This window comes from Neovison vison, chromosome 1 (assembly GCF_020171115.1).
Source record: "Neovison vison isolate M4711 chromosome 1, ASM_NN_V1, whole genome shotgun sequence".
Classification (NCBI taxonomy): domain Eukaryota; kingdom Metazoa; phylum Chordata; class Mammalia; order Carnivora; family Mustelidae; genus Neogale; species Neogale vison.
In genome coordinates, this window is record NC_058091.1 from 45,623,584 (window position 1) to 45,640,587 (window position 17,004).

A 17,004-nucleotide genomic window follows, 5' to 3' on the forward strand; every position below is an offset into this window, starting at 1 on the left:
TTCACCTCAGGTTATGATCTCAGGGTTCTAAGATGGGAGACCTGTGTCGGGCTCCGTGCTGGGCATGGCGCCTGCTTGAGATTCTTTCTCTCCCTCTGCCCCTGCCTACACCTCTCTTCCTCTCTTAAGGAGAAAAAAAAAAAAAAAAGGATGCTAAAACAAAAGAACAGAAATCAAGAGTTTAGAAGTTAAAAATAGGGCAGTAGAAATGAGTAACTCAGTAGAAGAGCTGAAAGATACAGCTAAAGAAATCACTCAAAAAATAGAACAAAAGGGCAAAATTAAAAATAAGACACAAAAAAATGAGCTATTTATAAGTTTAAAAGGTTTAAAGTAAGAATACTTCCACACAGGAAAAACAGACTATGAAGAGAAGGAAAATCAGTATTTCTCAGAACTGAAGGTCATAAGTTTCCATAATGAAAACACAGCACAAAGGAGAAAGAGCCAGCATGAGAAAGGAAAACAGACCCACATTAAGGCATATCAAATTGTGAAATTTCAAAATTCTTGGAACAAGGAGCAAACCCTGCCAATTTTCGAAAAGAAAATATAGTGCCCATTTACTATATGAAAATTCATCAGGTAGAACACTTAAAATATTCATCCCCATCTATAAATGTTATAGTAACATTAAAAACCTAAAAAAAAAAGGGAAAAGGGAAATGAATGAAGAAGGAAATGAATTACATCCTTTAGGAATAAACTGAGACAATGGTTTAGATAAGCAGAAAGACAATAAACATATCTTCCTTAATATAAAAAAATGAGATGTGTATACAAGGTATAAACTTAAACTTGGCTACACATCTTTTATAAAAAGGAACCTGAAAGAGTAAATGGTTGAACAATAGTCTAAGCACAAGTTGGCTTCCCCATTCAGGAATCACTATCTAATAACTTTGTAATGCCTAAATATTAGGTAGTAGAGACTAAAACTTAATCTCTATTAAAAAAAAGAGTTTTCCAAACAAGTGAAAGCTAAAGGAGTTCATCACCACTAAACCAGGCTTATAAGAAATGTTAGAGGTACTTCATTAAGCTGAAAAGAAAGAGCACTAATTAGTAACAAGAAAATATATGAAAGTATAATTTCATTGGTAAAGGTAAATACACAGTAAAGGTGGTGGATTAATCACTTATAAAGCTAGTATGAAGGTTAATGACAAAAGTGATAAGAACAACTAATTGTAATAATTACTTAAAGTTTACATAAGAAAAGGTTCTTATTAAATGTAACATCAAAAACATAAAATGTGGGTGTGGGGAATGAGTAAAAATGTAGAGCTATTGAATGCATTCAAACTTAAGTTGCTATCAACCTAAAGCAGACCATTACAAATACAGATTTTTATATGTATGCCTCATGGTAATCATAAAGCAAAAACCCACAGTACATATATGAAAGGTAACAAAAAAAATCTTAAGTGTAACACTAAAGAAAGTCATCAACTCTTAAAGGAAGAGAGCAAGAGAAGAAGAATGGAACAGAAAACTACAAAACAGCCAGAAAACAAAAAGATGGCAAAAAGTATATACCTATCAATAATTACCTTAAATGTAAATGGACTAAATCTACTAGTCAAAAGACATAGAAAGGCTGAATGAATTAAAAAACAGGACCCATCTATATACTGTCTAGAAGAGACTAGCTTCAAATGTAAGGAGACACACAAATGGAAAGCAAAGGGATGAAAAAAGATGTTTCATGAGAATGGAAACCCAAAGAAAGCTGAGGTGGCTATATCATATTACACAAAATAGACTTTAAAACAAGGACTATAATCAGAGACAAGAAGGAATTATTATATAATGATAAAGGAATTATTATATAATGATATAATTATTATATAATGATAAATTATTATATATAAAGGAATTATATAATATACAATATATTGTCAATCCAACAAGAGGAAATAACATTTGTAAACACCTATGTATCTAACAGAAGTTAGAGTACCTGAATATATCAACCAAATATTAACAGACCGAATGGGAGAAACTGACAATACAATACAATAAAGGAAGGGACTTTCCTATACCAGATAGGAAATCAATAAGGAAACATTGGCCTTAAATGACACATTAGACCATATTGACTTGATAAACAGAACATTCTAACCAAAAGTAAGTAACAGAATACACATTCTTCTCAAGTACACATTCTCCAGGATAGATCATATGTTAGGTCACAAAATAAGTTTAATATATTTAAGAAGATTAAAATCATATCAAACATCTTTTCCTGCTATAATGGTGTGAAACTAGAAATCAATTACAAGAAAAGTGAAAAATTCACAAATGGGTGGAGATTAAACAGTGCTCTTGAACAACCAATGGATCAAGAGAGAAATCAAAAAAACTTTGAGACAAATGAAAAGGAAATACAACATATCAAAATTTATGGGATGCAGCAAAAGCAGTTCTAAGAGGAAGTTCACAGTGCTAAACCCTACCTCAATAAACAAAAAAATCTCAAATAAACAAACTAGCTTCACATTTCACATTTCAAGTAACCAGAAAAAGAACAAATGAAGCACTAAATTAGTAGAAGGAAGAAAATATTAAAGAAGAGAGTGGAAATAAATGTAACACAGACTAAAAAGACTAAGAGCTGGTACCCCAATTAGGTAAATATAATTGACTAACCTTTAGCTAGACTCACCAAGAAAAAAAAATAGGGCTCAAACAAACAAAATCAGAAACTAAAGAAAAGATGTTATAACTGGTACCACAAAAATACAAAGGATCTTAAAAGAGTTCTATGAACAATTATACACCAACAAATTAAACAACCTAGAGGAAGTAAATAAATTCCTAGAAACATACAATCTTTCAAGACCAAATCATGGAAAAATAGAAAATCTCAATGAACCAATTACTAGAAAGGATTGAAATTAGTGAGTAAAAACCCCACAACAAACAAAAGTCAAGGACCAGATGTCTTCGCTAGTGAATTCTACCAAACAAAGTAAAGTTATAGGTTAATACTTTGATGAACAGAAATGTAAAAATCTTCAATAAAATATCAACAAACTGGACTCAACAATACATTAAAGGGATCATACACAATGATCAAGAAAGATTTATACTAGGGACACAAGACTGGTTCAACACCCACAAATAAATGAATGTGAATTAATTAATAGAAATCATATGATCATCTCAATAGATGCCGAAAAAGCATTTGACAAAAGTCAACACCTATTTATGATGGAAACTTTTAACAAAGTGGGTAGAGAGGGAACACACCTCAATGTAATAAAGGTCATAAATGACAAGTCCACAGCTAACATCCTCAATGGTAAAAAGCTGATCAGGAACAAGACAAGGATGCCCCTCTCACCACTTTCATTCAACATAATACTGAAAGTCCCAGTCACAGTAAGTAGGCAAGAAAAAGAAATAAAAAGCATCAAATTAGAAAGGAAGAAATAAAACTATCACTATTTGCAGATGACATAAAATTACATAGAAAAAACCCCTGAAGACTCTACCAAAAAGCTGTTAGAAATAATAAATGAGGGGCGCCTGGGTTGCTCAGTGGGTTAAAGTCTCTGCCTTCAGCTCAGGTCATGACCTCAGGGTCCTGGGATTGAGGCCCGCATGGAGCTCTCTGCTCTGTGGGGAGCCTGCTTCCTCCTCTCTCTCTGCCTGCCTCTCTGCCTACTTGTGAACTGTCTGCCAAATAAATACATAAAATCTTAAAAAAAAAAAAAAAGAAATAATAAATGAAGTAGCGGGATACAAAATCAATACACAAAAATCTGCATTTCTTTTTTTTTTTTTTAAAGATTTTATTTATTTATTTGACAGACAGGATCACAAGCAGGCAGAGAGGCAGGCAGAGAGAGAGAGAGGAGGAGGAAGCAGGCTCCCTGCTGAGCAGAGAGCCCGATGTGGGGCTCGATCCCAGGACCCTGAGGACATGATCTGAGCCAAACGCAGAGGCTTAACCCACTGAGCCACCCAGGCGCCCCCCAAAATTTGCATTTCTAAAAACTAATAATGAACTATTGAAAAGAGAAATTGAGAAAACAATCTCATTTACAATTATATCAAAAAGGAATAAATTTAACCAAGGAGGTGAAAAACTTGCACTCTGAAAACTGTAAGATATAGATGGAAAAAATTGACGATGACATAAATAAATGGAAAGAAATACTATGCTTATGAATTGTAGGAATCCATGAATTTTGTTTTTAAAAAATGTCACACTACACAAAAGAATCTATAGATTCAGTGTAATCACTACCAAAATACCAATAGCATGTTTCACAGAACTAGAACAATTAATTCCAAAATCTGTATGGAATCACAAAATCCTCAAGTAGCCAAAGCAATCCTGAGAGAGAACAAAGCTGGAGGTACCACACTCCGTCTTCAAACTATACCACAAAGCTATAGTAAGCAAAACAGGATAGTAGCCATAAAAACAGACATATAGATCAATAGAACAGAATAAAGAGCCCAGAAATAAACCTATATTAATATATATATGTATAGATGTATCAGTATACATATACAATGTATGTGTATATATCTATACATAGATATCTCAACTGATTAGATAGATATATCAATTAATTTATGACAAAAGAGGTAAGAATATATATAATGGGGAAAGGACAGTCCCTTCAAATAAATGGTGCTAGGAAAATAGGATACTACAGGCAAAATTTAAAAAATAGCCTATTATCTTATACCATACACAAAAATTAAAGTAGATTAAAGACATGAATGTAAGACCTGAAACCACACACTCCTAGAAGAAAACAGATGGTAAGCTCCTTGACGTTGATCCTAGCAATGATTTTTTGTACCTGACATCAAAATCAAAGGCAACAAAAGCAAAAATAAAGTAGGACACTACATCAAACTACAAAAGGTTCTACGTGGAAAAGAAAACCATCAACAATATTTGCAACAAACTCAATACCAAAAAACAAATAATCCAGTAAAGAAATGGGTAGAAGACATGAACAGACATTTTTTCAAAGAAGACATACAATGACCAACAGACACAGGAAAAAATACTCAACATCAGCTGGTATCCAGGAAATACAAATCAAAACCACAATGGTTAAAATTAAAAAGTCAGATGTTGGCAAGGATGTGGAGAAAGGGGAACCCTCTTATATTATTGGTGGGAATGTGAACTGGTACAACGACTCTGGAAAACAGTATGGAGGATCCTCAAGAAGTTAAAAATAGAGCTTTGACCCAGCAATTGCACTATTGGGTACTTAACCAAAGGAGATTCGAAGGGGTACATGCACCCTATTGTTTATAGCAGCAATGTTTACAATAGCCAAAATATAGAAAGAGCCCAGATATCCATCAATAGATGAATGGATGAAGACTGTGTGTGGTGTGTGTGTGTGTGTGTGTGTGTGTGTGTGATGGAGTATTACTCAGCCATCAAAAAGAATGAAAGCCACCCAATTGCAATGATGTGGATGGAACTACAGGACATTATGCTAAACAAAATAGTCTGAGAAAGACAAATACTATATGATTTCACTCATATGTATTATTTATTTAAGAAACTAAACAAATGAACATAGGGAAAGGGAAGGAAAATAAAATAAGATGAAAATAGAGAGGGAGGTAAACTGTAAGAGACTCTTAACTATAGGAAACAAACTGAGGGCTGCTGGAGGGGAGGTGGGTGGAGAATGAGGTAAGTGGGCATTAAGGAGGGCACTTGATGTAATGAGCACTGGATGTTATATGCAACAATGAATCACTAAATGCTACCCCTGAAACTAGTAATACAATATATGTTAACAAAACTGAATATAATAAAAAATTTTTTAAAAAAAGAAAACCATCAAAATGAAAAGGAAACCTACTGAATGGGAGAAAATATTTGCAAATCTTATATCTGATAAAAGGTTAATATCCAAAATATATTTAAAAAACTCATACAACTCAACAACAAAAACACAATCTGATTAAAAAATAGATTAAAAATCTAAAAACAAAATTCAAAAAACCTGAAGAGATATTTTTTCCAAAGAGGACATACAGATGGCCAACAAGTATATGAAAAGGTGCTCAACATCGCTAAACCACCAGGGAAATGTAAATCAAAACCACAATGAGCTATCACCCCACACCTGTGAGAATGGCTATTATCAAAAAGACAAGAAATCACAAGTGTTGGCAAAGATGCGGGGGAAAGGGTATCGTTATGCACTGCTGGAGGGAATGTAAATTGGTGCAACCTCTATGGGAAACAGCATGGGGGTTTCTCAGAAAATTAAAAATAGAAGTACAATATGATTCAGTATTCCACTCCTGGGTTTTTATCTGAAGAAAATGAAGACACTAATTTGGAAATGTATGTGTACCTCCATCTTCATCGCCGCATTATTTACAGTGGTAATATGGAAGCAACCTAAGCATCCACTGATAAATGAATGGGTAAAGATATGAAATGTATGTATCTATAGAGAGATATGATAGTATACTATTTAGCTATTTTAAAAAAGAATAGAGGCACCTGGGTGGCTCAGTGGGTTAAAGCCTCTGCCTTTGGCTCGAGTCATGGTTCCGGAGTCCTGAGATCGAGCCCCGCGTTGGGCTCTCTGCTCAGCAGGGAGCCTGCTTCCTCCTTTCTTTCTCTGTCTGCCTCTCTGCCTACTTATAATCTCTGCCTGTCAAATAAACAAATAAAATCTTAAAAAAAATAATAAAATAAAATAAAAAAGAATAAAGGCCTGCCACTTGTGACATGGATGGATCTTGAGGATACTATGCTAAGTGAAACAAGTCAGACATAGACGAATACTGTATGATTTCACATATGGAACTGAAAAACAAAACAAAACAAACAAACAAACCCAAACTCATAGATACAGAAAATAGACTGGTGGTTGTCAGAGGTGGAGGTAGTGGGGTGGGCAAAATACGTGAAGAGAGTTAAAAGGTACAAACTTCCAAATATAAAATAAACAAATCATGGCGATATAACATACTGCATTAGTGATTACAGTTAATAATACAGTAATGAATACTTGAAAGTTGCTAAGAAAGTAGATCTTAAAAGAGCTCATTACAAGAAAAAGAAGTTTTTGTGACTGTACAGTGACAGATGTTAACTAGACTTACTGTGATGATCATTTCACCAAGTCTATAAATATCAAATCACTATGTTATATACCAGAAACTAGTATAATATTATATGTCAATCATATCTCAATTTGAAAAAAGGAGGAAAACAGATACCACGTCCTTTTATAACTTCTTTTTTTTATAATTTTTTTTTTTAAGATTTTATTTATTTATTTGACAGAGCTCACAGGTAGGCAGAAAGACAGGCAGAGAGAGAGGAGGAAGCAGGCTCCCCGCTGAGCAGAGCGCCCAATGTGGGGCTTGATCCCAGGACCCTGAGATCATGACCTAAGCTGAAGGCAGAGGCTTTAACCCACTGAGCCACCCAGGCGCCCCTGTAATTTTTTTTTTCAATTTATTTATTTTCAGAAAAACATTATTCATTATTTTTTCACCACACCCAGTGCTCCATGCAAGCCGTGCCCTCTATAATATCCACCACCTGGTACCCCAACCTCCCACCCCCCTGCCACTTCAAACCCCTCAGATTGTTTCTCAGAGTCCATAGTCTCTCATGGTTCACCTCCCCTTCCAATTTACCCAAATTCCCTACTCCTCTCTAACGCCCCTTGTCCTCCATGCTATTTGTTATGCTCCACAAATAAGTGAAACCATATGATAATTGACTCTCTCTGCTTGACTTATTTCACTCAGCATAATCTCTTCCTTTTATAACTTCTTACAGGGAGATACAAGGGCCCTTTGGCTCCTCCCAAAATAGCCTTCCAAACTCTGGTACAATTGCAATACTGACACAATTTCATCAATACAGGACTCAAAATAATAGCACAGCATACCTGTATCTTTCCTTGGAATAAGTGAATTATGATTCTCAAGGGGGTGACCAAGACGTTTCCAAGAAGTAGTCTCTTTTTTCTTTAGGACAATCTCTATTTTTCCCACATTCTCAACAACTCGCACTAAAAAGAAGATAAATTTCATTTGTAGTCACTGAAACTAAATATAACACATTACTTTAAAATCAGTCTTCCTCAAACAATACAAATGTTCTGATCTGATATGAATAACAGGGATCATTAGTAAGATAAGACTTCGTACACTATTTGTCAAAACTGTTTATCCCTTAAATGATATTAAATTTAACTTATTTTATTATATGAATCAAATTAACTTTTTTCAAACTAATTTATCAAGAGCCAAACTAATAGGTATTGCTAGTTTTCACAGAAGCCCAAATATGTCCATGGCAAGTACTTAACACACAGCTTCAGGGGCGAAAAAAAAGGAGTGGGCTGACATATACAAATTAGTCACTGAGTGGACCTATAAAAGCAAATTTAATTTATACTCTTCCATTTCTTAATTGGGATCTGAAAAGTTCTTATGAGTAAATTCAGTAGATCAATTCTGAACTGAATAAACAAAAGAAAAAGCTTCATGAATAATTATGAGGTACATATGAATCTTAAGTAATTAAAGGTCTTTTAGGGTATCTTTTAATTTTTGACTGAGTTCAGAATATATGGATATAATATAATAATAAAATACAGACTTCTATATACTGGTTAAATTTTATGAATTGAACATGCTTTTAAGGCCCTAAAGTGTATTTCAGTCTGTCTTCAGATGGACTGAAAACAGAAAACAATCTGTTCTTCTTCAAGGTAAACACATAATTCAACAGCAACTTAATAATACTTTTTAAGACAGATTAGTCAAATACATTTATTTCAATGAGCACTGGTTTGAAGCTTAACAAATATAGAAACATGGTCCTTGTCTTTATACAATTTACAGAGCTTGCTACCACATACAGGAAAGAGAAAGCACAGAACCAGTATAAGGTATTCTGACAGTACTTTGAAACAAGAAATTACATATATACACACAGATATATATATATGTATTTAAGTATATATATTTACACATATATGTGTGTACTATCTCTATATATCTATATAGTGAAATATAAGTAAAAAATAATATAAGTGAAAAACAGAGTAGAATGGTTGGCTGGGGGGGAGGGGCACGGTAAGGGATAGTGAGAGGATGACAAAAGGGTAGAAACTTCCAGTTAAGACATGAATAAGGTCTGAGGATCTAATGTATAACCATGGTAACTACAGTTGATAATATTACAATTCCAATTTGCTAAGACAGTATTCAAAAAAGTAAATACGTGAGGTGACGGATGCGTTAACTCGATTGTGGGAATCTTTTTACAATGCATACATACATCAAAACATCATGCAATTAAATATATTACAATTTCGTCAATTACACGTCACTAGAGCTAAAAACAAAAGACCAAAAGAAAAAACAATCAAGAAACCACCATTCTGTGAATCTTCTGCTGTTAAACAGCTTTGTGAAATCCACACTGTACTTTAATATTTAGCAATATTATAATTTAATATGCTCTGTCAATATTACACATTTATATTTATACACCTAAGAAAAATTTGTGTGGTCTAGTATATTTCTACATATTGCATGTCAGGAGGAGGGCAGAGATAAGGAGAATGGAAAGAAGAGAAGAATTTTCTTCCAAGGAGAGAAAAAGGAAGGGTAAAAAGATGAAAGGAACAGGAGAAAGAAAAAAAAAAAAAACAGAAAAAACCTGAAACCAGAAAGAGAACATATTTATAAAAAAATTAATGTATTTGTTTATATAGAAAATGTTACATCTTTGTTTTGTAATATGAAAGAAAATACACATATGAAAAATAAGACAAAGGCTGATTTTTCTCTTTCTCTCTCTCTCTCTTCCTGTGTAGGTATGTATATATGTTCATGTATATATACACATAATTATTTTTTGGTAGCTTACCAGAAAAATCTTCCTCAACTTCATGACTTAGCCCTAGGAAAGAAAAATAGTTTTAGTTAAAATCCAACTTCAATTCATACGATCTATGAACACCATGTAAGATCATCTAAACAGTTCTTATATGCACTATGTACTATTTCAAATCTCTCCAGATAAATAAAACATATTCTGACAGCCAGGAGAAAGAAACTGTATACAACCAAAATGTCCAACTATCTGCATATAAAGACATACAGTTATCAACTTTTCAATTTCTCTCCTTATTAAAAAGCAAATACCCAATTGCCCATAAGTGAGAAGCCACACTAGTCCAAAGACAGTCCCAGTCTGACAAACCTAAAAACCAAGAAGTGAGCAGGCAGGAAGGGACGCAGCCCCTGCAGTGCACATGCTCTAGTGTGTTCACAAGTAGACGTGTGTACAGGCCAGGCTTGGGTCTGGCTCTGTTTTCTCTGATTGTTCTCTAAGGTTGACTATGTATTCAGTTATTGAAAGAAAACTATTGAGTCTCTGTATGTTATCTTCTAAGCATTATCGATACAACAGTAAATGAAAGAGAAAAACCACTGCCTTATGGAAATTACATTCCAGAAGGGGGAGAGAGATGAAAGAAATGTTTTTATAGACACCTGCTCTAAACTTCACTATGTTAATATGGTTATCTGGAACTTACAGTTCCGCATTATTTTAGTCCTTCCGACCCAATATTGGCATCCAAGTCTCATATTTTTTTACTGTGGAGTTTTTTTTTTCTTTTGTATTGTGCGTTACATATTGTTAGCTGTAGTGGGAACAAAATTAGCCATAAAGCCTTTGAAACATAGTAGATGGTGGCGCAGAGGTTTTACTTAAAGAAAAATCATGCAATGCTAATAAGTAATATGTACTTTTCTAGACATCTGAGTGTCTCTCAGTGACTCTCCCAATATACATTAGATCTTTTATTTTCTTTTAAAATTTTTTATTTATTTATGAGAGAGAGGGCATAGGTGGGGGGAACGGTAGCAGGAGAGTGAGAAGCCAACTCCCCTAAAGAGTGGAGAGCCAGATGCAAGGCTCGATCCCAGGACCCTGAGATCATGACCTGAGCCCAAGTCTGACACTTTACCATTGGAGCCACCCAGGCACCCCTCCCTATGTGTTAGATCTTACACTATGAAAAAATAGGATGAGTTATTATTTCTACAAGAAAAGTTCAAGGTTCCAGTTTAATTAATCTACTGAATGGAGAAAATAGAAAAAAAAAACATTTATCAACTCTGATCAAATTCAAGACAAAAGGAACATCATTAACATAGTAAAGCAGTGAACAGAATCCTCAATCAGCTGATGTCTAGGCAATCAGTCTCTGTTTTGCAAAGTAAAGGATATAAGAACACCTGCTTCACACATAATTTTCTTGTTATCATGGTTTCTATGTGCTTCATTTCTACCTTCTAACTAGAATAACATTACCTTCATTAGAGTAGAAAAGGGTAAAATCCTAAAGTCATTTGGGTGAAAAGTAGATTAAGAATCTGGTACTTTTGATTCCAGATTTTAGTCCTAGTTTGTTTCTTCTGATCTCTTAATTTCTCAAAGCAGACAGAAGTGACTGTGTGGTTTATCTCTGGTCATGAAGTAACAGGAGGCTGAGGAATACAGTACAATCTTACAATCTCTGCTGCAGCCTCTGACTTCCCATGACCGGCAAAAAACAGGCCCACAGAACTAGCACTTGGTGATGGCTGCTTGGTAGAAGCTCATGACAGGCCTCCAGAGATCTGTCTGTAGGTGTCAAGTAAAAGACACTTAACAAAGCCAGGGCAACAAATATTTCATATTATGATTGATTTTGATTGCATCCAATTATTTAAACTTGGGAAAAATGAGGTCATGCTGCCATTTCCTAGCCCTATCTTTAGTATAAAGAAAAAACAGAGTAGAAATTGATCAGAAATGACAAAACAATTGACAATATCAGATAAAATATTATAGCTCTCTAGGCTGCAGACTGAGTTATTGCCAAACTTAAAGGAAACTGGAGTTGTTTCCATTAATATAAAGTACTTACCAACATGCATAATATATGAATAATCCTTGATAACTGTTTCTGCTCTAAAGGAATTATCCTGATGATCAACTATTATTGAGTCTAAATTAATATCCTTAAACAGAAAACAAAAAGAGAAAGATTATAAAGTAAAATTTTCCCCAAATTTTTAAATTAAACTTTTAAGACAATCCACAGATGTTCATATGGCCCTTCTTTATAGGATCCACAAGATGAGTAAAGGTTACACCTGTTTTTTTCTCATACAACACAGTTCTCCTTCAAAACACACAGTGCAATTTTAATGATAAATTTGTCTCTCCTTAATATCTACGTCATCCACTCATCTCTAAGCTCTAAATGTATGGGACTGTCTAGAATAGTGCTTAGTACCTAGTAGGTGCTCAATAAATATTTATTGAATAAATAATTTGGAAAAATTAGAATCGGACCAGCAATCAAGATACATGTTGATTTTAATCTTTCTACTATTATGTGATGCTGGGCAAATTACACAACCTCTGACTTCAGCTTAAAAAATTCACTAAGAAATTTTTAGATAGCTCTAATTTCTGCATAGCCTTTTCCAAGCTATTTTGGTACCTATCTTTTATACCATACACTGAACACATTATTCCACATAGAAATCTTCCCCCTTCCCTCAGTCATTCATCCCCTGTGCCTCACTGATACTACCAAAAGGAGTAGACCCCAACCTCCCTAGGCTGTGTCCTCTTGATTTTGGACTGCGTGATGAGGAAAAGACAATAACAAGAGGGAGTGGAAGGGGTTCAAGTGGTGTCTCTAGCCTTCCAGGCTGTATCAGGCAGAAAACAGAGCCTGGTCACTCCACAATTCAACAGCTCATATGTGATTTGCTATTTCAGAAGTAACATGCAGTCTCATAAATTCCTAGCTTCCAGAATTTGTCTTTAAATTTACATGGTTCAAGTGTGAGAACCTTGTCAATTGCTGAAGGATCTATTTGGAGATGTTATATGTTGTCTGTGTACTTATCTGATTTCCCAGACAGACTAATAAGTCCCATGAAAGCCAAGTATCTACATATCTGGCTCATCATTAGATCCCTGAATTCTTAAATAGTATTGCAAATAAAGTAGGAGTTCGATAAGTACTTAGTAAATCAATTGTGTCCTTAATTTTAGTTCCAAGGGGGCATTTGAATCCAAGGTGGCTTAGTATTACTAAACCACAGTAATACAGTCTCTACTGTATTCTCAAATCCCAATTCATTTGCAGGAAGTTAGTTCTTACAATAAAGTTAACAGCAATTCTCACTTTTGTTATCCATGCTTAAAACACACACACACACACACACACACACACACACACACACAGTGTGTAATATACTTCCTAGTCTAGCTTTTTAAAGAGGCTACAGCATGGTTGTTAAGAGTGTATACTCTGGAGCCAGCCTGCCTGGGTTCAAAATGCTAGACCTGCCACCACTTACTGTGTGACTGTGAGTAAATTATTTAATCTACCTCATAGAGTTTCTATGAGTAAAGTTAATATAAGAGTGCTTAGAAAATAGCTAACATTTATTGAGCATTTACTTTTTTTCTGATTTTAAAGTTTACCTTCTGTTTAGTATATATGACAATGGTGACTAAAGAGTCTGTCTGGAACCAGTCATAGCTGTGAAATAGTAAAAGAATGAATAATTACATTGACAATCATGTACTAAAATATTAAATCATTAAATATATGACTTAAAAATATATATGGCTTAAAAATACACACTATGACTTAACATAAATATATGATTTTAAATATATGGCTTAAAATCTGCTGTAAGAAATGTATTTCTCTAGGTAAACATTTTTCTAAATAACGGGGTGGTGTCTTACCCTAATATAAGTGGTAATTACTTCTGAATTTAAAATACCTATACTAACACATATTCCAACTTGGATTAAAACAAATAATATCCTTGACAAGATACTTTTTAGAAAGGTTACAAGTACCACTAAAATCTTTTATCAGAGTAATAATAACATATTTTCTTAAGAAGCATGAAAAAAATCTACATACTTATTACCTTCACTCCCTCCCTGTCACAAATATATTATTATTCAAGATATTAATTCATCAAGGTCTTTTAATGGCTCAACAATAAAACTTAAGGTAAAACTAAGTCTTCTGTTTTGTAATAGTGGTTCATCAAATTGATACTGTTTTTGTACTTCTTACATATATAAGGACACCCACAGGTAAACCGTAGAGATGTCCTTATGCCCTTACATTAAAAATGTATATGAAATACTTTAATAGATTTAACAAATATAGCAGGATGCTGCTGTTATAGACTGGCAGTAGAGAGAAAAGCAGAAAGAGAAAAAAAATGGCAAGGAATGTTTAGAATTAGAACCCTGAAGCCATCCGCAATGTTAACATTAACAAAAACACATATGGATCGAATAATTTACTAAGACTGTTGCTGTGCAGTGCATTTTAAAAACAAAATATAGTAACTGAGTAAATAATGGTATGGTCATTTGATAGCAGGCAGACAAAAAATGCCTTTGCAGAATATTTAATGACATAGGAAATTGCTCATAGAACACATTGCAATGCCAGTATTATCAAAATAGAATAATACAGAAATAGGGGTTATATGAATCTAAGTGGGTAGAATAAACCAAATATTAAGTATATATCTAGATAGAATATAACTGATTTTATCACCTACTTTTTTGTATTTCTCCATATTTTTCAAGTTTTCTACATGAATGTAGACTTTATAATCAGAAAAAAATTTTTTTGAATAGTTTGTTAAAGTTAAAAATATTTTTAAGTTTAAGTTTAAAGTTTTTTAAATATAAAGATTTAAACACAACGGTCTTTAAATTGGATCAAACTTCAGTTATACTAAAAATTCACATTAACAGGAAACAGCTCATTCTCCAACAATGCCTGATAAATGGGACACTACGCTCTTATGTCAAAGAAGCATGATTAATATAGTAGGCAATAACTCAAAGTCAGAGCTGTTTATTTTTTTTTAACGTGTATGTTTTGGTGTAGAACTGATTTAGCTTTAAAAAAGCATAACAAGAATGCATACCTTGGAGAACTAGGACCTTCTTTGGCAAGTGCATCTGACACTTGGCTCTTGGGAAGCATGCCTTCACAAAGAAAAACAAAACAGCTACAGTTCATCTAGAAAGCATTTATCTTTTTTGTTTTTAGTAAAGGTATTAAAACATCATAAAAGGACACAAATCACAGATGTACTACGTAATGAATTTTCATAAAGTAACATATACCCTTGAAGTAAGTGCCATTCTCTGCCTCCTTCCAATCACCAGCCCTCCTCCAAGCACCCATTATTCTGACGTCTAGTAGCATCATTAGTTTCTGCCTATATTTGACCTTTATAAAAATGTAATCATACAATATTTTCTCTTTTCGTCTGGCTTTTTTTGGTCCTGCATTACAAACCTTACATTAAATAAGAATGATTGATAGTGAGCAATAAGTCAAACCTTGAGCTTTCTGAGATTTTACCCATGCTGTTGAAGTCAACAGTAGTTCATTCCTTTTTATTACTAAATATTACTACACTGTATAAATATATAGAATTTACACATTCTCCTGCTGATCGACATTTTAGCTGTTTCCAGTTTTTGGCTATTAGACACAAATAGCACTGTTATAAACATTCTTATATATGTACATGTACATTCTTAAAGAATGTGTATCTACATTTCTGGTAAGTTTTTTTTTTAATTTTTTAATTTTTTATAAACACATATTTTTATCCCCAGGGGTACAGGTCTGTGAATCGCCAGGTTTACACACTTCACAGCACTCATCAAAGCACATACCCTCCCCAATGTCCACAAACCCACCCCCCTTCTCCCAACCCCCCTCCCCCCAGCAACCCTCAGTTTGTTTTGTGAGATTAAGAGTCACATATGGTTTGTCTCCCTCCCAATCCCATCTTGTTCCTGCTAAGTTTTTAAGGTGTGTGTATGTTCAGCTTCAGTAGATGCTGCTAAATGCTTTTCTAAAGTGGTTGTACCAAATGACATTTTTTACCAGAAGTGTCTTTAGAGTTCCAGATGTTCCACAATCTCAATGACATATGGTATTGTCCTTTTCCCATTCCAGTCTTTCTTGTGGGTGTGCATCAACACAGGATTTTAAAAAGCCCACTAAAACTGCCATTTTCAAATGAAAACTCTGAGACATGCAAGAACTCTGGAGATTCTGGAAGCACTAATGTTTCCCTCCCACAACTGGAGTGCATATTTACCTGCAAGGTTCAGTTTGGAAAAAAGGAGAACTGCTGCTAAAACACTTTTGAAAATCACTGTATTGGGGCGCCTGGGTGGCTCAGAGGGTTAAAGCCTCTGCCTTCAGCTCAAGTCATGATCCCAGGATGCTGGGATCAAGCCCCGCATCGGGCTCTCTCCTTGGTGGGGAGCCTGCTTCCTCCTCTCTCTTTCTCTGCCTGCCTCTGCCTACTTGTGATCTCTCTCTGTCGAATAAATGGATAAAATCTTTTAAAGAAAGAAAGAAAGAAAGAAAGAAAGAAAGAAAGGAAGAAAGAAAGAAAGAAAATCACTCTATCAGTTAAATTTCTATCCCTCAAACTCGGCAGGAAAACAAATATTATGTTTAGTCTCTGGTGAGTCTTAGAATTCCCACATTAGAAGTCGCAGTAATTAGATAATGTCAGAGAGGGGAGGCACCTTTCAGACAGGCTAGTTGAGAGGTTTAGTTTAGAGGTTTCCAGGATTCTTTCGGGCCAAGAAACTTCTGTTTAAATCCAACTTAAGTGCAAGCACAGGATATCAAACAGCCATATTTTGGGGGAAGAGGCTGATCATCAGTTCTGATCTCAGGCCTTACTCAGTTTCCATCTCTTCCTATGTAACTCCCAGGATACAATTAACTTTCAGGTAAACAAAGAAAGTCTCAGAGATTTGACATAACAAAGCCAAAGTTATGAACTAACTAGTGGTGAACCCTAAAGAAGAATGTTTTACTAGGAAACTGAAAGCATAAGAAAAGAACTATAATAATTAAA

At 34.3% G+C, this 17,004-nt stretch overlaps 1 protein-coding gene across 2 annotated transcripts in view; it reads right to left on the reverse strand.

The window, feature by feature from the left end:
* LOC122904922 (cytochrome b5 reductase 4) overlaps positions 1–17,004 on the reverse strand; it is a 92,120-nt gene that overhangs the window by 31,454 nt on the left and 43,662 nt on the right. For both annotated transcript variants that reach the window (XM_044246270.1, XM_044246262.1), the window contains 5 exons: positions 15,034–15,094; positions 13,547–13,604; positions 11,967–12,060; positions 9,914–9,946; positions 7,920–8,042 (listed from right to left, as the gene is read on the reverse strand). In XM_044246270.1, the coding sequence (XP_044102205.1) occupies positions 7,920–8,042; positions 9,914–9,946; positions 11,967–12,060; positions 13,547–13,604; positions 15,034–15,094 (369 nt within the window). The remainder of the gene's footprint in view (positions 1–7,919; positions 8,043–9,913; positions 9,947–11,966; positions 12,061–13,546; positions 13,605–15,033; positions 15,095–17,004) is intronic.